The 25,236-nt window shown below is 44.5% G+C and overlaps 1 protein-coding gene across 1 annotated transcript in view; it reads left to right on the top strand.

Moving 5' to 3' along the window:
- Nucleotides 1-11,698: 11,698 nt before the first annotated feature.
- LOC121009265 (protocadherin-10-like) overlaps nucleotides 11,699-25,236 on the top strand; it is a 140,355-nt gene continuing 126,817 nt past the window's right edge. The window contains exon 1 of the mRNA XM_040442300.1: nucleotides 11,699-14,203. Coding sequence (XP_040298234.1) covers nucleotides 11,699-14,203 — 2,505 coding nt within the window. The remainder of the gene's footprint in view (nucleotides 14,204-25,236) is intronic.

The following is a 25,236-nucleotide window of genomic DNA, read 5'->3' as shown; positions in this document are numbered from 1 at the left end:
ATTTATGATCCACTCCTGATTTTGGCTTCCAAAACTTCAAGGAACCTGAACGTGTTGCCATACCCTTATGTTTTACAACTGTGAATGACCAGGCTTTGGCCAATTTCCACAACCTACATAAATGTATGTAAGTTGTTTATAGTTGTTACGATGAAACTGATGTGTAGCCAGAGATGAGAGATGAAGATCAAGAGCTCAGCCCGCAGCACCAGGTAACAGACAAAAGACAAAGTCTCATACGTAGCCAAGATGCAGGATCAAAAGTCATAAGCTGAGATGCTTTGACTAGGGTCGAAAATGTAGGACAATAAACCAGAAATGGAGCAAAGTTAAGAGTCCGGACTGGAAGGAATAAGGGCTAGAGACATCCCAAAGCTGATCATATAATGACTTTATTTCCCATTGGTCATCTAACGTGAACATACTCTGCAAAGGGGTTGCCATCACATTAGTCCTTATCTCAAATGGGACTCACCATCTCATTTCCTCTATCTCAGCCCTACACACTAGTATTGGGAGAGGAGACATGAGTACCTTGAGTACCACACAAACATGGGGCACATACAAACTCTATGCAGATGTTGTCCTTGAATTCAAATCCAGAATCCCAGTGCTACAAGGCTAACAGTGCTAACTACAGAGCCACCATATTACCAATAATGATCCCCAAGCAAAGTGGTGATAGATATCTGTTCCATTCTTCAGGTAATTGGATTCAACATGCTTGAAATTCACCCATGTCTGTTGTTTTCGTCAGCCTTGCATTTGCCATTTCCGATAAATGCAATGTAAAGATTTTTTTTAATGATTTTCCATGAGGGACCATTTCCCCCATAGTAAATTGTTATTGCATGTATGTCCTTTCATAGTAACTGCTCCAATATCCAAAAATACTAGAATGCTCATATGATCTGACATAAAAGCAATGTGTTTTTGGCCAGCTTTATAAATACCCTGATTATAGGAACTAGTAGACGATCATCAGCAGGCGGGCAGACAGTGCCTATGGTGTGGACTATTTAGTTGCCTATAATTAGTCCCTTGTGGCTTTTTACAATGCACTAAAACAGGTGTGAGCGTAACTGGAGAATACATTCCTTTGTACTGTATGTATTACAGACCCATCAGGAAATCAAGGCTTGAAGTATTAACCTTGATTGAGAACATTAACCTTTACATAGACCTTGCCAAATCACACATCAAAGTTTCACTACTGAAGCTGGGGGATTATAGAAATTCTGCCACGGGTGGTTTGTTTCCCTAGCTTATTGTTTTAGTCCAAATAGCAGGGATTGGTGACACAGTCAACCAATAAACTGTGATGCTTATATAGTTACACATCCTGAATGTAAGTACTGTTGGGGGGGAGTAGGGAGAATATAAAGGGAGCTCTCAGCTTTATCAGTATTGCTATGGAATTAACGTTTATCCGGCTGCCTGGATTGTAATCCTGGGATATAATTAAAAAATCAGTATTAACAAGGAAAACGGTGTGCATCAAAATGTAATCAATTCTGCAGAAGCTTAACCATCTGCTAAAGGTTAAGTCTATGCATGGATACTGATGTCAGACTATTTATGTGCAGGATTTGGCTCTTGGTGAGTGCTTGGCCCCTTTAATCTACTGCGCTGATGAAGCGAACATCTGTGGACAGATATGCCTGACATGGGGCTCAGCTGTTACAGGGGGCAGCAGGTTTATCTTGGTTAGTAGAATAAAGTTCTAGCGTATCACCAGGCAATTTACTTCCATCTACGCTAATACCTAATTCGGCACTATTGCAAGATTAGATTGTGTTGTTTACGTAAAGAGCTGTTTTTCTAGGGGCTAAGCATCGGGAAGGGGTTGTGCCACAAAAAGTATTCGGCATTTTTCAAACCAGCACCTCTGAATACTTTTCCAATTGCATGTCATTAAAAATTTTGCATAGCCACTGAGCTATTCAATAAAAGTACGGTACCAAAGTACGGTAACTACATGTATGTACAGTACAGACCAAAAGTTTGGACACACCTTCTCATTCAAAGAGTTTTCTTTATTTTCATGACTATGAAGGCATCAAAATTATGAATTAACACATGTGGAATTATATACATAACAAACAAGTGTGAAACAACAGAAAATATGTCATATTCTAGGTTCTTCAAAGTAGCCACCTTTTGCTTTGATTACTGCTTTGCACACTCTTGGCATTCTCTTGATGAGCTTCAAGAGGTAGTCCCCTGAAATGGTCTTCCAACAGTCTTGAAGGAGTTCCCAGAGATGCTTAGCATTTGTTGGCCCTTTTGCCTTCACTCTGCTGTCCAGCTCACCCCAAACCATCTCGATTGGGTTCAGGTCCGGTGACTGTGGAGGCCAGGTCATCTGGCGCAGCACCCCATCACTCTCCTTCATGGTCAAATAGCCCTTACTTTCAAAGTTTTCCCAATTTTTCGGGTGACTGACTGACCTTCATTTCTTAAAGTAATGATGGACACTCGTTTTTCTTTACTTAGCTTCTTTTTTCTTGCCATAATACAAATTCTAACAGTCTATTCAGTAGGACTATCAGCTGTGTATCCACCTGACTTCTCCTCAACGCAACTGATGGTCCCAACCCCATTTATAAGGCAAGAAATCCCACTTATTAAACCTGACAGGGCACACCTGTGAAGTGAAAACCATTTCAGGGGACTACCTCTTGAAGCTCATCAAGAGAATGCCAAGAGTGTGCAAAGCAGTACTCAAAGCAAAAGGTGGCTACTTTGAAGAACCTAGAATATGACATATTTTCAGTTGTTTCACACTTGTTTGTTATGAATATAATTCCACATGTGTTAGTTCATAGTTTTGATGCCTTCAGTGTGAATCTACAATTTTCATAGTCATGAAAATAAAGAAAACTCTTTGAATGAGAAGGTGTGTCCAAACTTTTGGTCTGTACTGTATGTGTCAGCATAACATTAAAACCATCTGCCTAATATTATATAGGTCCCCTTGTGCTGCCAAAACAGCTTTGACCCTTCAAAGACTTTTAATGGTGTCATCTGGCACCAAAATGCTAGCAGCAGATCCATGAAGTCCTGCAAGTTACGAGGTGGGGACTTTATGGATTGGATTTGTTTTTCCGCCACATATCACAGGTGCTTGATCTGATTGAGATCTGTGAAATCTGGAGGCCAAGTCAAGACCTTAAACTATATGTAATGTTCCTCACTGTTTGCAGTGTGGCAAGGTGCATTGCCATCAGGGAATACTGTTGTTATGAAGGGGTGCACTCGGCGTGGAACAATGTTTAGGTAATTGGCATGTGTCAAACTAACATCCACATGAATGCCAGGTGCCAAGGTTTCACATCAGAACCTCTACTTGCCTTCAGTTCTAATTCTCATGTGCCCATTCCAGGCAATTGCAGCAGTGGATAGGGGGCAACATGCACATTCTTACTGGTCTGCACTCCAGTTATGTAGCCAGCTGTGATGTACTTGTGCTTTTACACATTTCTGTGATAGCCAGCATAAACTTTAAGCTTTGCGTCAGTTTGAATACATCAGAATACTTGAAGAGGTCATGCTGCCTTATGCTGAAGAGGAAATGCCCTTGAAATTGGTGTTCCAACAAGACAACGACCCCAAATACACCAGTAAACGTGCAACATCTTGGTTCCAGACCAATAAGATTGACATTATGGAGTGGGCAGCCCAATCCCCGGATCTTAATCCAATAGAAAACCTGTGGGGTGACATCAACAATGCAGTTTCTGAGGCAAAACCAAGAAATAGAGAAGAACTGTGGAATGTAGTCCAATCATCCTGGGCTGGAATACCTGCTCACAGGTGCCAGAAGTTGGTTGACTCCATGCAACACAGATGTACAGCAGTTCTCAGAAACAGAGGTTATACAACTAAATATTAGTTCAGTGATTCAAAGGAAAGCAAAATCAGTTTATATAGTGAATGTTTGAGTTTGTAATTAAGAAGAATACAAACACTGCTATTTTTTTGAACAGTCTAATATTCACTTTTCTTCAATTTCTTTAGAGGAATAACACGAATTTTATATATTTTTTCTTCATGGTTTGATTTGAAATAGAATGTGTAGTGTTCCCAATGCATTTGTGTGTATGGAAATAAAAGCTATTAGAAGGATTTTGAGCTTTATTCACTTTTTTCAACACACTGCTATTATTTTGAACACAACTGTAAGTAACACCTTTCAGAAAAAAATAACTTAAGAAGTTTTAAATGGGCTGTACACTAATTTCTAGACCTCTTAGACTAGAAGGACCCACATTGGTGATCATACTTATCTGATCCCTGGCACCGGTTCCTGGCTTGTTTGTTCCCTGGCCTCTGCTGCTTATATCGGGTCCCTCCATATAAACTTTTGGTTTGACGCTGCTGTAGCCAATCACTAGTCGCAGTGTTGATCTGTCTCCTTTGGGTCAGATGACCATTTGATTTGAAACAAGGGGGGCAGCAACCAGAGATCGGCTGCAGCGGTGTCAAACAGGAAGTTTAGGCCTCCTGCACACGACAGTATTTTTTCACGGTCCGCAAAACGGGGTTCTGTTGGTCCGTGATCCGTGACCGTTTTTTTGTCCGTGGGTCTTTCTTGATTTTTGGAGGATCCATGGACATGAAAAAAAAGTCGTTTTGGTGTCCGCCTAGCCGTGCGGAGCCAAACGGATCTGTCCTGACTTACAATGCAAGTCAATGGGGATGGATCCGTTTGACGTTGACACAATATGGTGCAATTGCAAACGGCTCCGTCCCCCATTGACTTTCAATGTAAAGTCTGGAGTCCCTTTTATACCATCGGATCGGAGTTTTCTCCAATCCGATGGTATATTTTAACTTGAAGCGTCCCCATCACCATGGGAACGCCTCTATGTTAGAATATACCATCGGATTTGAGTTAGATCGTGAAACTCATATCCGACAGTATATTCTAACACAGAGGCGTTCCCATGGTGATGGGGACGCTTCAAGTTAGAATATCCTACGAACTGTGTACATGACTGCCCCCTGCTGCCTGGCAGCAGCCGATCTCTTACAGGGGGCTGTGATCAGCACAATTAACCCCTCAGGTGCCGCACCTGAAGGGGTTAATTGTGCTTATCATAGCCCCCTGTAAGAGATCAGGGGCTGCCAGGCAGCAGGGGGCAGACCCCCCTCCCTCCCCAGTTTGAATATCATTGGTGGCCAGTGTGCGGCCCTCCCTCCCTCTATTGTATTATCATTGGTGGCCAGTGTGCGCCACCCCCCCCGGCCCCCCTCCCTCCATTGTATTATCATTGGTGGCCAGTGTGCGCCCCCCCCCGGCCCCCCTCTATTGTTTTAGAGTCAATACATTTTTATTGAGTTTTTCAGAATATATAAGTCACAAACAATTAGACAGTGGACGCAGCCACTATTAAACAATATGATATGTTAGATGAGTCATATATGGACAAGACTAAAATAAAAGCAGATTAAAGTCTCAGAGTGTCGGGGTATCCGCTCGGATACTGCCAACCCAACACCGTTGCGTGTAACATATCAAACTAATGGTGAGTTCCCCACTACTGATGGTTCGGGGGATACTACACCGTACCTCATAGTACAGAATGTAGTGCAAAACAATCAAACAAATAAGTGAACAAAACAAAATCAGATCTACTATGCTTTTAAGGTGGTTAGGGGAGATAAACCTACGAGCAGTGTGGGTGGTTATGGAAGATAAGAGGAATGGCGAAGCCAAGGAGCCCAAAGAGCATCCCGTTTTTTAGGTGTGACCATGGAAAAAGGGAGGCGATGCTCATATCTGCAGGTGGTATTAATAGAATGGACTACTTCTTGCATTAAAGGGGGTGTCGCAGATTTCCAGTGGCGTGTGATGACAATTTTGGCACTCAAAAGAATATGACCTACGAGGCCTCTGCATGACTGATCAATGCCATCCATTCCTAAGAACAAAAGAGCGAGCTCAGGGGCGGGAGGGATGGTATATTGAACAATTTGTGAAATCAAATCAAACACTCGGGACCAAAATGTAGTTAATTTCGTGCAACTCCACAATATATGGTATAGGGACCCGGTGCCACCACATTCCCTCCAGCAACAGGCCGGGGCATTAGGGTACATGCGATTTAACCTTTCAGGAGTAAAATACCAGCATAAAAGTGTTTTCACTCCCGCCTCGTAATGCGTAACGCATCTGAATGTGGATGTCAAAAAGGTGAGTGCTTGTGACCACTTTCCCTCTGGGTAGGAGTGTTTCAGAGCTGTCTCCCAGTACGTGATCGGGGCTGATTTAATAAAACTGGCCTTATCACGAATGAAATCATATATCATTCTGGTGAGGCGTTTTTAATATCTCAATGGGTTATCAAGAATTGTGATAAGATTATTATGGATTAGAACTGGGGCACGCAATCTCATCTCATAGCAATGTCTCACCCTTAGGTATTTATAAAAATCACTATTAGGTATGGGGTACCTTCCCCTCAGTTGTTCAAATGAAAGCAATGTACCCTCTGAGAAAAGTTGACTCAAATTTGAGATTCCAGCCTCCCGCCAGGAGGAAAGGTTGAGCCCTTCCGTATATTTTTCCAGCAAATGGGTGGATACATGAGTGAGCGAGATTGGGTTTTCACTCCCATTTTCCGTATGAAACTTACGCCATAGGGTACATACAGATTTGATTGTGAGTAATGTGTCAGGTGAGGCACCAGGGCTCCAAAGCGATTTGAGAAGGAGCTCCTTCAATGAGTGTGTCCCAGCAAACACCGTTTCAATTTTAGACCAAGATTTTGAAGGTGTGTCTAACCACCATTCGGTCGTGAATGATAGACATATCGCTGTATGGTAATCTTTAATAGCGGGGAGTCCTAAGCCTCCTCCCTCTATTGTTTTAATATCATTGGTGGCCAGTGTGCGCCTTCCCCCGGCCCCCCCTCTATTGTTTTAATATCATTGGTGGCCAGTGTGCGCCCCCCGACCCCCCCTCTATTGTTTTAATATTATTGGTGGCCAGTGTGCAGCCTCCCCCCCCCCCCCCCGATCATTGGTGGCAGCGGAGAGTTCCGATCAGAGTCCCAGTTTAATCGCTGGGGCTCCGATCGGTAACCATGGCAACCAGGACACTACTGTAGTCCTGGTTGCCATGGTTACTTAGCAATATTAGAAGCATCATACTTACCTGCTGCACTGTCTGTGACCGGCCGGGAGCTCCTCCTACTGGTAAGTGACAGGTCTGTGCGGCGCATTGCTTAATGGAGAGAGGAGGCCACACACTGGCCACCAATGATATTAAAACAATAGAGGGGGGGCCGGGGGGGCACACACTGGCCACCAATGATATTAAAACAATAGAGGGGGCACTGGCCACCAATGATAATACAATAGAGGGAGGGGGGCCGGGGGGGCCGCACACTGGCCACCAATGAAATTAATACAATAGAGGGAGGGGGGGCCGCACTGGCCACCAATGAAATTAAAACTGGGGAGGGAGGGGGGTCTGCCCCCTCCTGCCTGGCAGCCCCTGATCTCTTATAGGGGGCTATGATATGCACAATTAACCCCTCAGGTGCAGCACCTGAGGGGTTAATTGTGCGGATCACAGCCCCCTGTAAGAGATCGGCTGCTGCCAGGCAGCAGGGGGCAGTCATGTACACAGTTCGTAGTATATTCTAACTAGAAGCATCCCCATCACTATGGGAACGCCTCTGTGTTAGAATATACTGTCGGTTCTGAGTTTTCACGAAGTGAAAACTCAGCTCTGAAAAAGCTTTTATGCAGACGGATCTTTGGATCCATCTGTATGAAAGTAACCTACGGCCACGGATCACGGATGCGGATGCCAATCTTGTGTGCATCCGTGTTCTTTCATGGACCCATTGACTTGAATGGGTCCGTGAACCGCTGTCCGTCAAAAAAATAGGACAGGTCATATTTTTTTGACGGACAGGAAACACGGATCATGGATGCGGCTGCAAAACGGTGCATTTTCCAATTTTTCCACGGACCCATTGAAAGTCAATGGGTCCGCGAAAAAAAAACGGAAAACGGCACAACGGCCACGGGTGCACACAGCGGTCGTGTGCAGGAGGCCTTACATGGAGAGACCTGAGACAAACAATGGAGGCCGGGGAAAGAACTAGCTGGGACCCAGTACCGGGGTTCAGGTAAGTATGATCACCAACACGGGTCCCACAAGTCTGAGAGGTCTGGAAACTAGTGCACAACTTCTTTTAAGCTTCCCATGTACAGTAGGATTCCTAGCTTTTATCTGATACATTTATGTTATGGCTCTACAGATAGCTAGGCGCTACCAAACGATTTGTAAGATGCTAAAAAGGGGTAGTTTGGCCAATTACATTTTATTAAAACAAGGCTCCGAATGGTGTAAAATAATAAGTCATACTGACCTTACCGATTGCCTGCTGCTGTTCAGACACTTCCAGGGTCCCCTGCCAGTCTCTATTTCCTGACCCTTCTTGACATAGGAAATGTGGGTTCTCGGTCACTCACTGGCTGAAGCGGGGCACTGCTGCACCCAGTCATTGGCTAAGCGGTCACATTTCCTATGTCAAGTTGGACCAGGAACTAAAGACTGGCAGGGGACCTGGAAGTGTCTGAAGTGGGAATCGGTAGGGTGAGTATAACTTATTTTATTATCTTACACAATTGAGCCTTATTTTTTCATGGGAATTTTAATCAGCAGACATATTAAATACAATGTACTTATAATATTTCTTGTGGTCTGATGATGCAGAGTGCTGGGCATTGTTTCTTGAAATACCCTTGCCTAGGAATATAGTATATTTACACAGAACCCCACACAATCGCTCATTTATATATGATATCACGAGACTGAGTTTAAAGTTCATTTTGAGCCCCTGTTTACTGCTCACGCTTCCAAGGCGATGAGCTGATCATATGCTCTCCTATTGCTAAAAATTAAGCATTTCACAGCTGCCCCTGAAATCAATGACGCTTCCATGTAATGTATGGATGCGAGTACTTCGATGCAAAATAATGTATTTTTTTTTTTTAACAGTGAAGGCCATTGTGGCTAATGGGGCAAACAAAAAGGGGTTGTCTAAAACAGACAGCCCCATTAGTTACAATCATTCATCTACCCATAAGTCCCACATTTTCTATACATTGGAAGCATTATAGGATTGATTTTCCATCATCAAAGGCTACCCTGTTAATCTTGCTATTCGGATTATGGCACCATATCTATTGCTAATCTTCTAACTGATGAACTTAGCATCTAGGATGGGTTATGTGACCACTAAACCAGACCCTGGCCATATACATGAGCTATTCCATCTATATGTGTTATGAATGGGGAGAGGGGAGTAACCACTGCCTGACTTCTCTAGCAGCGGCGTATCTCCCTGAGAACAAAGGATCTAGCATGTTCACATGCAACTGCCCAATCCTTATAAAAATCTGTGGGTTTGGCCAATACATAGTACATCTAATGTATATGGCCAGCTTAAGGTTTAATATACTCTAGTCCGGCGATGGCCAACCTGAGGCTCTCCAGCTGTTGCAAAACTACAACTCCCAGCATGCAAAGACTGCCTATAGCTATCAGCCTGCAGCAGGGCATGGTGGGAATTGTAGTTTTACAACAGCTGAAGAGCCGCAGGTTGGCCATCCCTTCTCTAGTCAGTTCATGGTGTGTGGCTTCAAAATATCCAATAATGCAAAAATGGCATAAACATAGATCTAACACATTATTTTCATATTTGTAAAAGCTACACTATATATAGTATATAACAATTCTGCAATGTAAATTGGATGTGATCTTCCTTCAAGCAGAAGCAATGTGGAATTAATCAACAAAAAAATCACAGAAGAAACAAAGATAAATAAATATGCGGATGTCCCTGGCCACATTCACAAAACAAATCACTAGTAAAGTAGATGCAAGCATTATACATGGACCAAGCCCTGATTTAATAAAATCTGAGACTCTTAGCCAATATATTTTGATCAAAACACATTTGTGCCTATCTACCCGGCGCCAAGGTGGTCTCAGGTCAGGTGGGTCCTACGCTAAACCTACCTAAGCCATTGGGCTTCTATGTTCAGGAGCGCAGACGCCGCACATATGGTGTGCTGCTCCTAGTCACCTCCATGTGTATCAAGCAACCAATGGGAGGAGGAGCAAGCACACCCATATGTACCACCTAATCAAGGCGCTCTATTGGATAGGAAGGGCAAAAGTGCAGAGGAATGCTACTCCAATGTGGAATTAATAGCCTCAGTGGCTTTCCTACCATGGACAGTCAGTATGTACTTTGGTAGCATATGTAATGTCTTACAGATCAGCTTCTGTAAGATTCTGATAATTATATCAATTCCCTACTATGTTAGTACTAATTCATAGGCTACTTCATAAAGGGAGTGTCCCATCTGAATACCCCCTAAATACCTCCCCCCAGTGATTAGCTGATCTTCTCTGCAGTTATACACTGTCACGAAGGATGAGCATGTCACCACAGCTAAGACCACTTTGGCAAAGCCCCCCCCCCCCCCCCACCTAATGAAGTCCATATGTCCATAAACGGTATGCAGTGCAGCAATAGTAAGCCCTTGTGGCACCTTGCAATGACCAGCTGAAACATTTTGAATCATTAGTAAGATTTATTGGACACTTGTACATTTTGTTATTGATCAACTCATGTAAATGTGATGTATTTAGCCCTGAACAGTAATTACAGTGAGCTGTTTATGGATTTTAGTGCATGGTGAAGTATGGACAGGACACACCTATTTGCACGGTGAAGATACATCATTTCATTTGTGGGCTGTTTGGTCTCTTGCACTGATAGAAAATATAATTTATCATTGGTTTTAGCAAACATCATGCCAATAACGAAGTTGGCTTTACTATGTGTATTATGCTCCAGCCAACAATGAGTTAAAAGGAGTAAAGTCTAGACTCAGACACAATTACTATAATCATCCCGTTTATTAACACCTACATATACCATGGCAGTAAACACACAAACACTCTGCAGCATCGCCTATAGGTGTGCTCACAAAACCTGCTCCTCACAAGGAACTTGGACATATCTGGTCTTCTGCAGCCGTGATCAGCAAGAGGTGACTACTAATGTGCAGTTTGTGCACAGCCTGGTTGGAGACAGTGCTGCTATGGATGATAGGTGCTACACTACCCTTTGGTGTTCTGTAACCCATCAGCTGCCAAAGAGCATCACCAGTTCTATGAGAGCTCTCCTGCTGCCAGAGACAAGGGTTCCTAATGCAATTCTCATCCACAGCTTAAGTCAGCTATCCCACTAGGTGCAAAGGGTTAAGCCCAACAGCTGTAAACTGCATCTCTCACTTCACCATGTCTCTGTCCACCAATACAGAAGCTGTAATGTGAATTTGGATCCCTCCCTTCCCTCAGCCCTCTTCTAAAATGAAAATAGTTGGGGAGGGGTGGGTGGCTGACTAGGGAGCTGGGGAGGGAGGGGGGATTACTGAAAGTATATTGAAGAAACACAAGTCTATGTAGCAAGATCCTCACATGTAGCAAAGAGCTTCCGATTTTCTGCTATCAGATTGGATTAAAAGATCTTGGCTGGAGCCAGGTTCCCCAGTGACAGAGGATAGAGCTGAAGGAGGATTTTTTTGCCTGAGGATTTGTTGAGTTGCATTAGGTCTGACCGGTGCTCGGAGAACGTCCTCAGCCGCTGTAGTGGAGGAGATGTGGTGGTGGGATCTGAGGAGAGGACCATGGTCTGCACCGGTTCTCCTGCCTTTACTACTCACTTGTTGCCTGGTCCCTGCTTCCAGCCAGATCCGGTACACTGTCCCAGAGGAGCTGGACCATGGGGCTTTTGTTGGGAACATCGCAGAGGACCTGGGTTTGGATATCTCCAAGCTGTCATCTAGGCGCTTCAGGATCGTGTCTGGAAGCAGCAAACAGCACCTGGAGGTGAACCTGGAAAATGGCATTTTATTTGTGAATGAGAAGATAGACAGGGAAGAAGTTTGCGAGTTCCAGCCGGTATGTTCGTTGCACCTGCAGGTGGTGATGGAGAACCCCCTGGAGCTCTATAGGGTCGAGGTGGATATTTTGGATATCAATGACAACGCACCCAGCTTTCCATGGCAGGATTATGTGCTGGAGGTGACGGAGTCAGCCACTCCTGGTGCCCGCTTCCCCCTGGAGAGTGCCCAGGACCCAGATGTGGGCACTAACTCCCTGCGCACCTACAAGCTGAGTCCTAACGGGTTCTTCTCCTTGGAGGTGCAGAGCAGGAGCGACGGAAGCAAATTTGCTGAGCTGGTTTTGGAGAGACCCTTGGACAGGGAACAACAGAAGACACATCGAGTCCTGCTCACGGCCATGGATGGAGGGGTGCCGGAGCGATCTGGCACCGCTTTGATTATAGTGAGTGTTCTGGATGCCAATGACAATATTCCCACCTTTGACCAGACGTTTTACCGGGTCAGTCTACAGGAAAACGTGCCCCGGGGAACCCTTGTAATTAAGCTGAATGCCACCGATCTAGACGAGGGCACCAATGGGGAAATAGAATACTCCTTCAGCGGGCATGCACCCCAGAAGGTGAGGGACCTTTTTATGGTGGAGTCTCGCAGCGGCAATGTGAGGGTTAAAGGGATTTTAGACTATGAAAAGTCCAATCTGTATGAACTGTACGTCCAAGCCAAGGACAGGGGTCCCTCGGCTGTGGCCGTGCACTGCCGGGTGCTGGTCAACCTACTGGATGTGAATGACAATGCTCCAGAAGTCATCCTCACTTCGGTGTCTACACCAGTCATGGAGGATGCCCCTCCAGGGACAGTCATAGCCGTCATCAGCGTCATGGATCGGGACTCTGGAGACAACGGGGATGTCAACTGTGATATACCCCAAAATGTCCCCTTCCAACTGCACTCGTCCTACAAGAACTACTACACCCTGGTGACCACCGAGGTCCTGGACCGGGAGGCTGTGTCGGAGTACAACATCACCATCAGCGCCAGGGACTTCGGTTCTCCTCCGCTGATGACCAAGAAAGTCATCAACGTGCAAGTGACGGACATCAATGATAACGTGCCCACCTTCGTGCAGCCTTCCTACACTGTGTATGTGATCGAGAATAACCCCCCGGGGGCTTCTATCTGCTCAGTGACTGCCCTGGACCCGGACTCCAACCAGAATGCCTACCTCTCCTACTCCATCATGGAGGGGCAGATCCAGGGCATGCCGGTGTCCACCTATGTGTCCATCAACTCGGACAGTGGGAATATCTATGCCCTGCGCTCCTTTGACTATGAGCAGATCCGGAACTTCCAGATCAGGGTCCAAGCTCAAGATGCTGGCTTCCCTCCACTAAGCAGCAATGTCACCGTCAACGTCTTCATTCTGGACCAGAATGACAATGTCCCTGTGATCGTGTCCCCTTTACCTAAGAATGGCACTGTGGCCACCGAGATTCTGCCAAGGTATGCGGACCCCGGCTACCTGGTGGGCAAAGTCTCAGCCATGGATGCTGACTCTGGCCAGAACTCTCGCCTTTCCTACCAGATTCTCCAAGCTACTGATGCCACCTTATTCAGCATTGCCTTATATACTGGGGAGCTGAGGACTATACGAGCCTTGGGGGACAAGGATGCTACAAGGCACAGGCTCTTGATCCAAGTCAGAGACAATGGTCAACCTGCGCTGTCCACCTCTGTCTCCATAGTGTTGACTGTGGTGGACAGCATCCCTGAGACCCCATCAGAACTGAATGACCCCCCCCTAAATTCAGATCCCTCCACCACTTCCTCTCTAACTCTTTATTTAATAGTGTCCCTTGGCTCTGTGTCCTTTACATTCCTAGTGGCTATCATTGTCCTCACCATCATTAAATGTCACAAAGACAGACTGTCCCTGCAGGATTACAAGTGCTCCTCCATGCCTACCTGTTGCTGCTGCATGAGATCTGCATCCTCAGAAGATGTATTCAAGAATTCCAATATCAATCTGCAAATCTCATCTGGGAATAAAGTGCAAACCAACTGTATGGAGTCTTCAGGGAGTGGTTCCCAAAACTACTGTTATAAAGTGTGCCTGACCCCAGAGTCAGCCAAGAGTGACTTCATGTTCCTAAAACCCTATCATTCAACAACCACCCAAAACAATGAGAAAATCCCAGAAAAACCAGTCCCAGGAAAAGGTGGACACAACCCCCCAGCTGTAAACAATGCAGTCAATGAGGTAAATCACAGGTTAAACTGGAAATATACTCTGTTTTCCCTAGGCTCCAGGTTCAGTAATCCACTGTAGCTTCTAGCAGACTTGAACTCCTATCAGCTAGGGAGCCTTCAGCTCTTAAAGGGACAGTAAACCTAAAATCTTCATTTTCTGTGCAGCCTATTGTGTATAACATTCATTTAGGTTCAATGGGAGTATTGTCAGGAAGTCCACTAATATGTCTGCTCACATCAGCCCTGGTTAACCGGGTATCCCTCCAGAGCTGAACTCGTTCTATACATATGTGTGGATGATATTAGCTGATCTCCTAGTAAGCTACACTATGGCAAGAGGCAGACTTTAGGTTTAGTGTCCTTTTACGGATGCAGTAAACAAAGGGTTACTAGTGGGCTAGACGCACCAGCCATGTATCTAACATGCTGGTGAATTAATCGCCTGCCTGGAAAGAGAATCTCCAGTGGATGTTTTTTTTTTTTTTTTACTTAATGTAACTGCTGGAAATAATGATTTCATTAGGCAGCGTGTGCTTAATACAGCCTCCTGCCCATGTATTCCTCATCTGCATCCAAGGGCATTCATGGAACATCTTGTGTGTGTCCCCAGCTCCATCCTGAGTGTGTCATTTATGGCTCCCAATTATTCTCTTCTAACTCCAAGGGCGTCCTTCAGGGTGGACCGAATGGATCTGTTGTCATTGCTTTACGTGTGACACATGAAATCAGTGTCTGAGAGCTGTGAATCACTGATCAGTGAGCCCATAAATCCTGCCCGCTCCAACAATGCAGTGCTGTCTGCTAGGCTGGCGAGACTGGAGCACCAAGGCTGGGGGTACATATGTCTTCTATTATACAGACCCTCTCAAGATTAACAAAGCGCCAGTACCTGCTGCTCCTGCTGCTGGGAAGACATGCATTGTAATGTGGATTAGGAGAGGAGAAGCTCACAGGAGCTATTGTGCTCCAAGGTTACCGTGCCAAGTACACCGCGCTGACTGGCACATACCAATGTCTGGCTATCTATCTCATATCTATCTTATTATCTATCTATCTATCTATCTATCTATCTATCTATCTATCTATCTATCTATCTATTATCTATATATCTCATATCTATCTATCTATCTATATATATATATATAAAGAACAACGTATATATGTATGTGAGTATGTGTATGTATGTGTGTGTATGTAATGTATGTATATATGTATGTATGATCTGCAATCACTCAAAAACGCAACCATCGATTTCAACGAAACTTGGTATACACATCCCTTACTACCTGGAAAGAAATCTTGTGGGGGTCTCAGCTCTCTAGGACGTACCGTTCCTGAGATATTCCCAAAAAATAACCTGCATTAGCCAATAAAGGCCTGCAGGTCTTTCTCTTCCTATCCCAACTGCCATACACATGATCACATGTTTCTTATCAGCCAATAGAAGCTCACACGTCCTTAGTCTGCACATACACACAGTTTTACTCCAGGTTTCCATAACAACTCAGCCATTTTTCTTCACTGCTGTAGGTCAGCTTTAGGCTAGGGCTACACGACGACAATAAGTCGCACGACACATAGGGCCCAACTACACTGCTACATGTGTCGCACGACATTGATGTCCCACCAATGTCGCGCAACAGTTTTTATAATGATAGTCTATGGTGTTGCACTGCGACATGTGACATTCTGCGACTGCGACATGACAGTCTCAGAAAAATCCATCTTGGATGGATTTTTGCGACTGTCGTGTCGCAGTCGCAGCATGTCACATGTCGCAGAGCGACACCAAATCCTATCGTTATAAAAATTGTTGCGACAAATTGTTGCGCAACACATGTCGTCGTGTAGCCCTAGCATTAAAGGGGCAGGGCGCTGTGGAGGTCACTGTTAATGGGGCGGGCACTGTGAAGGTCACTGTTAAAGAGGCGTTCACTGTGGAGGTCACTGTTAAGGGGGCAGGCCCTGTGGAGGCCACTGTTAAAGGGGTGGACACTGTGGAGGTCACTGTTAAGGGGGCAGGGGCCACTATTGAAGGGGCAACTGCTGTGGAGGTCACTGTTCAGGCAGCAGGGTACTGTGAAGTCACTGTTCAGGCAGCAGGGTACTGTGGAGGTCACTGTTCAGGCAGCAGGGTACTGTGGAGGTCACTGTTCAGGCAGCAGGGCACTGTGGAGGTCACTGTTCAGGCAGCAGGGTACTGTGGAGGTCACTGTTCAGGCAGCAGGGTACTGTGAAGTCACTGTTCAGGCAGCAGGGTACTGTGAAGTCACTGTTCAGGCAGCAGGGTACTGTGAGGTCACTGTTCAGGCAGCAGGGTACTGTGAAGTCACTGTTCAGGCAGCAGGGTACTGTGAAGTCACTGTTCAGGCAGCAGGGTACTGTAAGGTCACTGTTCAGGCAGCAGGGTACTGTGGAGGTCACTGTTCAGGCAGCAGGATACTGTGGAGGTCACTGTTCAGGCAGCAGGGTACTGTGAAGTCACTGTTCAGGCAGCAGGGTACTGTGAAGTCAATGTTCAGGCAGCAGGGTACTGTGAGGTCACTGTTCAGGCAGCAGGGTACTGTGAAGTCACTGTTCAGGCAGCAGGGTACTGTGAAGTCACTGTTCAGGCAGCAGGGTACTGTAAGGTCACTGTTCAGGCAGCAGGGTACTGTGAGCTCACTGTTCAGGCAGCAGGGTACTGTGGAGGTCACTGTTCAGGCAGCAGGGTACTGTGAGCTCACTGTTCAGGCAGCAGGGTACTGTGGAGGTCACTGTTCAGGCAGCAGGGTACTGTGAAGTCACTGTTCAGGCAGCAGGGTACTGTGAAGTCACTGTTCAGGCAGCAGGGTACTGTGGAGGATGGAGGTCACTGTTAAGGGGGCGGGCCCCTGAGGAGGTCAATGTCAAGGGAGTGGGGTGCTGTGAAACTCACTGTTAAAGAGGGCGGGCTGCTGTGAAGGTCAAAGTTAAGGGAATGGGCTGCTGTGGAGGTCCCATTTTAAAGTGGCGGGGCACTGTGGGGGGTCAGTGTTAAGGGGTGAGGGGCTGTGGAGTTAACTGTTAAGGGGCGGGGTGCTGTAGAGGTCACTGTTATGGGGGATACTGTCGATATATTTTAACGACACACACAAACATTAAATGAAATAGATGAAATATACCCGTGCTAAGCCGGCTCCTTCTGCTAGTATATATATATATATCTCATATCTATGTTATTATCTATCTATTATTTATCTATCCGTCTATTACCTATCTATTATCTATCTATCTATCTATCTATCTATCTATCTATCTATCTATCTATCTATCTATTATCTATCTATCTATCCATCTCATATCTATCTATTATCTATCTATCTATCTATCCGCCTATTATCTATCTATCTATCTATCTATCTATCTATCTATCTATCTATCTATCATCTATTATCTATCTATCTATCTATCTATCTATCCATCTATCTCATATCTATCTATCTATCTATCTATCTATCTATCTATCTATCTATCTATCATCTATCTATCTATCTATCTTATTATCTATCTATTATTTATCTATCTATCTATCTATCTATCCGCCTATTATCTATCTATCTATCTATCTATCTATCTATCTATCTATCTATTATCTATCTATCTATCTATCTATCTATCTATCTATCTATCTATCTATTATCTATCTATCTCATATCTATCTATCCATTGATCTATTTATCTATCTATCTATCTATCTATCTATCTATCTATCTATCTATCTATCTATCATCTATCTATTAATCAATCTCATATCTATTTATCTATATCTATCTATCCACACCTCTCTCTCTCTCTCTGTATACTCACACATCTCCCATAACGTTATAGAATACACGCATCTATATCTATCTATCTATCTATCTATCTATCTATCTATCTGTCTGTCTGTCTGTCTGTCTGTCTATCTATCTATCTATCTATCTATCTATCTAATCTTATCTATCTGTCTATCTATCTATCTATCTATCTATCTATCTATCTATCTATCTATCTATCTATCTATCTATCTATCTATCTCACACTATTGTATAATATATCATAATTAGAGAGGCTAGAATCAATTCACCAGGCTCAAGATTTGCAGTGATTCACATATTGGAGAATAACACATCATTCTTTACCTATTTGCCCAAGCCGTGTTAGATGAGAGAATCAATCCACCAGGTCTGAGATTCACAGGCTGATGGAGAATCAATGGAAAAGAGAATTTTTAAAGATTCGCTGATCTCTAATCCCAATTGCTGAGCAGGAGAAGGATGTGCTGTCTCCTCTTATCTGTCACCTAGAAGTCCAGTGACACCCAACCTGTGGCTGAGGAGAGTCACACTACTCCCCGGGGCTCCCATTAGCACTAGAATAGATCTTTAAACCATGCGGTTGACAGTTCTGACAACAATGAATCCAAGCAGAAAATAACATTTAGTGTCTGTATGGAGCACACATATGGATGCTGGGCAGCCGCCATGGCCAGGCTGTGTAATCCTGGATACCACGGCCCCTGATCTCCAGCTATTATCTTATTTTCTCTGATCTACCTGCTCTCTGTGAATTTCATGCTGAATAAAAGCACAAAGGAAGGCATGATCTGAGGATAATGCAGTTCGCTAAGTCAGTCACCAGATGGCAACATGTCATAAGGAAACACCCAGATGCCAGGCAATGCATGTCTTAACAAGCTGGAAAGAGGAAAGATAGCATACTTTATTCACACAAATCGCTTTAACGCCCCCCCTCCCCCTGCAAACGTCCCTTCATTCACGTTAGAAATTTCTGACTTCACAAATTTTCTGCTTAATATGAAAGGGTTAAATGCTAAAGCTTAAAGTTGGTATCAGGTGACACTGTCAGGTTAGCGCGTTACCCAACTGAGCTTGGCTCTTGCCAGATCTGTACGTTAAAAATGCCTAATTAGACAGACTGTACACACGATTTATTATCTTTGACAATTAATTAAATCTAATTTTGATGTATTATTATAATGTACCTTTCCCGACAATGTCGCTTAAAATAAACTAATTAGCTGTCAGTACTGGATGAGGCTGGAACTTCTTTCCTCATACCGCCTGGCTGTAAATAGGGTCTGTGTCCGTGGCCTGCTCTCCCATGTGGCATTAGTTGTTTTTTTAATGATCTGAAAATGAATAGACAGCAATGTTAAATGGACTTTTAACCCTTTCTTTTTTAGCGGGCTTTCTCTGGCATTCCCCATGTTAAGGGGTTAAAAGGTTCCGTATTAATTGGGGCTAAAGAACAGTCAATGTCATGTTTGCACCGTCAAGGTCAGTCCCTGAGGACTCATCTCAGGAGCTATCTCTATGGATGAATGTCAAGCTTGGTGGGGCTCATCCACATGACTGTATGTATTTCAGTGGTCCGCAAAATCTGGATACCGGCCGTTTGCATACTGCAATTTTCTGCTGGCCTCATTGTTAAAATGCCTAATCTTGTCTGTAAAATGGTCTACTTTCTTTGCGGACCTATGGATGCAGACAGCACACATTTTTTGTGGCCTCATTAAAATGAAAGGGTCTGCTTCCATTCAGAAGATTCAGAAAATAAATATGGTGGTGTGCATGGGGTCTAAGGAGAATAACTGCCACATCTGCAGCTGAAAATGTCCCTGGGACTGAACACAGGACATTATAGGACATGCATGTGACGTGTTCTGATGCTTGAGCCTAATATGACGCCATTACTAACAAGTTGCTGGTAGCCTCGCCGGGATCTCAAGTTGCCCTAGTGGAGTTATTGACTGATACGTCACCCTCATCACTGTGAAGGTCCCATAGATGGCCTAATATTTGTGTCTGATCCACCAATTAGCCAGTGCACTAGGATATCTGGGTTGTTTTTTGTCACGAGAAATTTTCCAGATTGTAAAAAGATTTAACAACTGTTAACGGACTGGACCCCCACCAAGCTGATGGTGCTGATGGCACAGCGGGGGTCTGGAGAACCGGCAGATGTCTCACTGTCATAGTCAGCTTATCTAAAGCATTAACAATCTATTTCTAGCTGATTATAAAAAAAATCAAATATTTAAGAGGATGTTTTATTTATGGGGGATTTTTACAGATTGTAACGGATACATTTTCATACAATTTAGTGAATGGATTATAAGAGGATGCAAATAGTGTCAGTTTCAGGAGTTCAGTCAACATATGGGAAAAGGTCACATAGAAATTAGCACCTGGGACAGCTCCATTCCTGCTATCTGTACACAGTAGGTTAATGTCAGGATCCGCTACCAATCTGATGTTGGGGGAAACAAGGACTGGGCATGTTGGATTTCATCCTGTCTGATCCTTTGTTGTCCGAAGAGATACGCCATTTTTCAAGTGTCTGGCAGTAACTTGTTTGCTTATCCCCATTAAGAGGTATTCTGGTTATGTGAACTTATTTCCTATCGACAGGATAGGGGATAATTATTAGAAGGGTGGAGGTCCCAGCGGTAGGAACCCCCATGATCTGATAGGGGATAGGGGATAACTTCACATAACAGGAATACCCCTTTAGGTCAAGCATATTGGTAGGATGGAGGTTGGGGATGTCTGCCCAACAACCATCTTATCAGTGTGGGTGACTAAAGCATTGGGGTTGTGTCTTGTGTGTTCTTCTGCCTTGCCTCCAAATTACTTTACTTTGAAGGGTTAAGCCGCATGTCTGGTTTGGAGATATTTTTTATAAAATATTAGGGTAATGATTTGCATAACTAGCCATTACTAGTTATAATGAAGCAGGACATTTGGAGAGTTCCCGATCCCCCCTTGTTGCCTAAGCTGTAGACTGCAGTTATTGTATTACTGTGCTGACCGGTTTATAGGAGAGACGCATAGAATGCGAATTCTTCTGGGATCCCTGCACTATATTCTTATATCTCCACCTGCTAACAATCCATATTGGCTGTAAATTATACTATAAGCATCTGTTGGCGAGGCAGCTATGTACCATATAAAAGTGGTCTTGCCCCTATTAAGTCTCATTAGCATTATCCTTAAAAGAAGTGTTCTAATATGAATGTATCCCGGCCAACACATATCACTGTTATATCACTTTCCTAAAATACCACCATTTATCAAAACTGCCTTATCCTAAAATTATTAGCCTGCCATTGTGCCAGGTGGTGAATCTGTATCAATAGTCACTTGTAGGTTACGTCCTGCATTGGAGCCTTGTAATACAGGACGCACAAGCGTCATTGGTAAGAAAAGGGGCGTGGTTAGTGTCACATGATCTGCTGATGTCAGGACACATTTCACTGCCTTAAGGCATGATGGGACAGCAGACACATGACAAACCAGAAAGTAGGATTCAAGCATGGGGGATAAGAGAAAACTGAAAATAAGGTAAATCGGAGAGAAAAAACAATCCAAAGAGGAATGGGAGCTAGAGTCAAAATATGAAATTGTAACAGTGGCTACTGTGCACTGCTGTTCTGCTTACCGCCGCAGTCCCGGGCGCCGTGTTCTGCGGTGATCTGCTGCCAGTGTTTCTTTTCAGCCCTAGCCACAGCATGCTTGCTGCTTGTTTCCTGCAGCATTTCCTTAAGGGCCAGCGCGTGTCACTTCCTGTGCTTTATGGGTTGGATCATGTGACCTTGGTGACCAATCATAGCCATCCTGCACATATATAAGTGGCTCAGACCCCTTCCCAGATGCCTCAGTGTCAAGGTCCTTGTGTCCTGCTAAGGTTTCTGATATCTGCTTATGTTCCTGTGTTTCTGACTCGTACTTGTATTCCTGGACTCTGCTACCTGTTTGACCCCTGCCTGCTTGCCTTGACTCTCCTGTTGCTGACCCGGATTGCCTGACCTGTACCTGTGCCGCCTGCCCTGACTTATTGCCTGTTTTACTTTGCCTCTGCCTCATCCTTCGGTCCTGCACCATTGCTCCTGGTTATGACTCAGCCTGCTGACAACACCCGTACCTCTGGTATCTTGCTCAGGTACCTCCTGGTCCACCTGGACCATCTGCCTCATGTGCCAATCCTCAAGAGGTAGCGACCAGGTGTTCCTCTTGGGAAAGTCTATCCCCACCATCAGGGGTACTGCGAAGATCAAGGGTTTCACTTAGAGGTAGGACACGTGGCACAGTGGGTTCACAACCGCTGGTTCATGACAGAAATAAACTTTAGAATGAAATGCAGCTTATGATACAATCCCTTTAAATGTCTTTAAACTGCTAAAAAGAATTGAAGTTGTCACTTATAGGTTAGCAGACAGTAGCTTAGTTTGTAATTAAAGGGATTGCCTCACTTCAGCAAATGACATTTATCATGTAGACAGAGTAAAAGGCTAGGTACACCTTTGGGTGCAGTTTTTTTTTATATTATTGCATTGTACTCATTTTGAGCTAAAAATATTTTTTTTTCAATTGGTCTTTATTAAAAATATGGAGTCCTTTTTTTCTGTACATAGCTGAGATGCTCTAGTAGCAGGATCTGAATTTTCTCTCTGCTCCATCAGCTAGCTCACCTGATGGGCTCCTTATCTCTGCTCTCTGACCTTACAGACACTCATTAAAGCTCAATCCTTATCTTACTGATAACAATGTGGCTATTACACCAACAGATTATCTGCCAGATTTTCTGACCAATCATTGGTCAGATGGCCTATGGGACCACACCTAGGTTGGTCCTTTTTCCAATAGTGTGCAAGCACGACCACCAATCTGGAATGCAGGGTGGTCATTACCATGGAAACAAGCAGTGTATAATGCGATGAAAAATGTAATGATGCCAGCAAAGGAAGCAATATCGATAATAACACATAATACATTAGTAAATGCCTTATATTAACTTTCTCTACATGAAAATGCTATTTGCTGAAGTGAGACAACCTCTTTAATGATGTCAAAGGGTAAACATTTTAGCAACACCCTTTTTGGGCATCTCTTCAGATTTTTGAAAAACATAGACATGTTATAGCATTTCATAGAGCAATTCCAACCTAGAGCCACCTCAAAATGGAAGCAAATACATTGCTCCTGTTTTCATTCCTTCACCTTTATTGCTTAATAGGGTTGTGTCACTTTAGCAAATGGCATTTATTATGTAGGGAAAGGCACTTACTAATGTATTGTGATTCTCCACATTGCCTTCTTTGCTGGCTTGCTTCATTTTTCCATCACATTATACACTGCTTGTATCCAGGGGTTACAGCCATGCTGTGCACTCCCATGATCCTGGTCTCCATCAGAGGTGGCAAGCACGGCCACCTCTGATGGATTGCAGGGTGGTCGTAACACCTGGATATGAACAGTGTATAATGTGATGGAAAAATGAATCCAGTCAACAAAGGAGGCAATATGGATGATAACAATACATTAATAAGTGGCTTGTATTAATGTCATGGATGGTGTACAGGAAACAAGATAATACCATATAAACAATGTCTCTCTGGATCCACAACTAAGGAACAAAGGGAGACCCCTGCAATAGACCTGCCGCTCTCCCTCACTGCTCAGCCTATGCGAACACCCCAAAGGTGGATGGCCGCATATCCACGTTCCTCGGCTATCTATTACCTGAAGACCCTACAATAGTGAAGGGACACGACCACCGGCTCCCTACACTGACACGGAGGGAGTCAGGGTCACCTGGATCCAGAAAAGACAAAATCATAAATACATAAACAGCACTTATCTTGCAGACGAATGACGACTGACGACTGGGAACAAGGAACTGGGAACTGGGAACTGGGAACAGCATGCACACACACTCCAGGAAGTTGTATCAGCCACACACTACTGCATTATGGGGAGGAACTTAAAGGGTAGCGATCAGTCTAACTGCATGACAGCTGAGATAGACTAACGAGATGAGAAACTAAACCAAAACAAAGAAATTCAAGGAGGAGGATCTGAGAAGCTCCTGTGAGCGCTTCTCAGCTGTCTGGCTGTGACAGTACCCCTCCCTCTAGGAGTGGACTCCGGACACTCAGGGCCCACCTTCTCAGGATGGGACCTATGGAAAGCCCTGATGAGACGAGAGGCCTTAATGTCCGTCACTGGGACCCACATCCTCTCCTCAGGACCATAACCCTCCCAATGAACGAGGTACTGGAGGGAACCGCGGACAAGACGAGAATCCACAATCCTAGAGACCTGAAATTCAAGATTTCCATCAACCATAATCGGAGGAGGAGGCAAAGGCGAGGGTACAATAGGTTGAACATAAGGTTTCAATAAGGACTTATGAAAAACATTATGGATCTTCCAAGTCTGAGGAAGATCAAGACGGTAGGCAACAGGATTGATGACAGACAGGATCTTGTAAGGCCCAATAAACCTAGGACCCAACTTCCAGGAGGGAACCTTCAATTTGATATTCTTGATAGACAACCACACCAGATCACCAACATTCAGGTCGGGACCAGGCACACGTCTCTTATCCGCCACACGCTTATATCTCTCACTCATGCTCTTTAGATTATCCTGAATCTTTTGCCAAATAGATGACAAAGACGAGGAGAATCTGTCCTCATCAGGCAAACCAGAAGAGCCCTCTCCCGAGAAAGTCCCAAACTGCGGATGGAACCCATATGCACCAAAAAATGGTGACTTATCAGAGGACTCCTGACGACGGTTATTTAAAGCAAACTCAGCAAGGGACAAAAAAGAACACCAATCCTCCTGATTCTCCGCCACAAAACAGCGCAGATATGTCTCCAGATTCTGATTGACGCGCTCTGTCTGGCCATTCGACTGCGGATGGAAAGCAGAAGAGAATGACAACCGAACCCCCAAGCGAGAACAGAAAGCCTTCCAGAATCTGGAAACAAACTGCGTGCCCCTATTAGAGACTATGTCTGAAGGAATCCCATGCAATTTGACAATGTGGTCAATAAATGCCTGCGCCAGCATCTTAGCATTGGGCAAACCAGGAAAAGGGATAAAATGCACCATTTTGCTAAAATGGTCCACCACCACCAGAATCACAGACTTCCCCGAGGAACGAGGCAAGTCCATTATGAAGTCCATGGACAGATGTGTCCAAGGACGGGAAGGAATGGGCAAAGGAAGG

The sequence above is a fragment of the Bufo bufo genome, chromosome 1, assembly GCF_905171765.1.
Source record: "Bufo bufo chromosome 1, aBufBuf1.1, whole genome shotgun sequence".
Classification (NCBI taxonomy): domain Eukaryota; kingdom Metazoa; phylum Chordata; class Amphibia; order Anura; family Bufonidae; genus Bufo; species Bufo bufo.
This window is presented reverse-complemented; position numbering and strand designations above follow the sequence as displayed.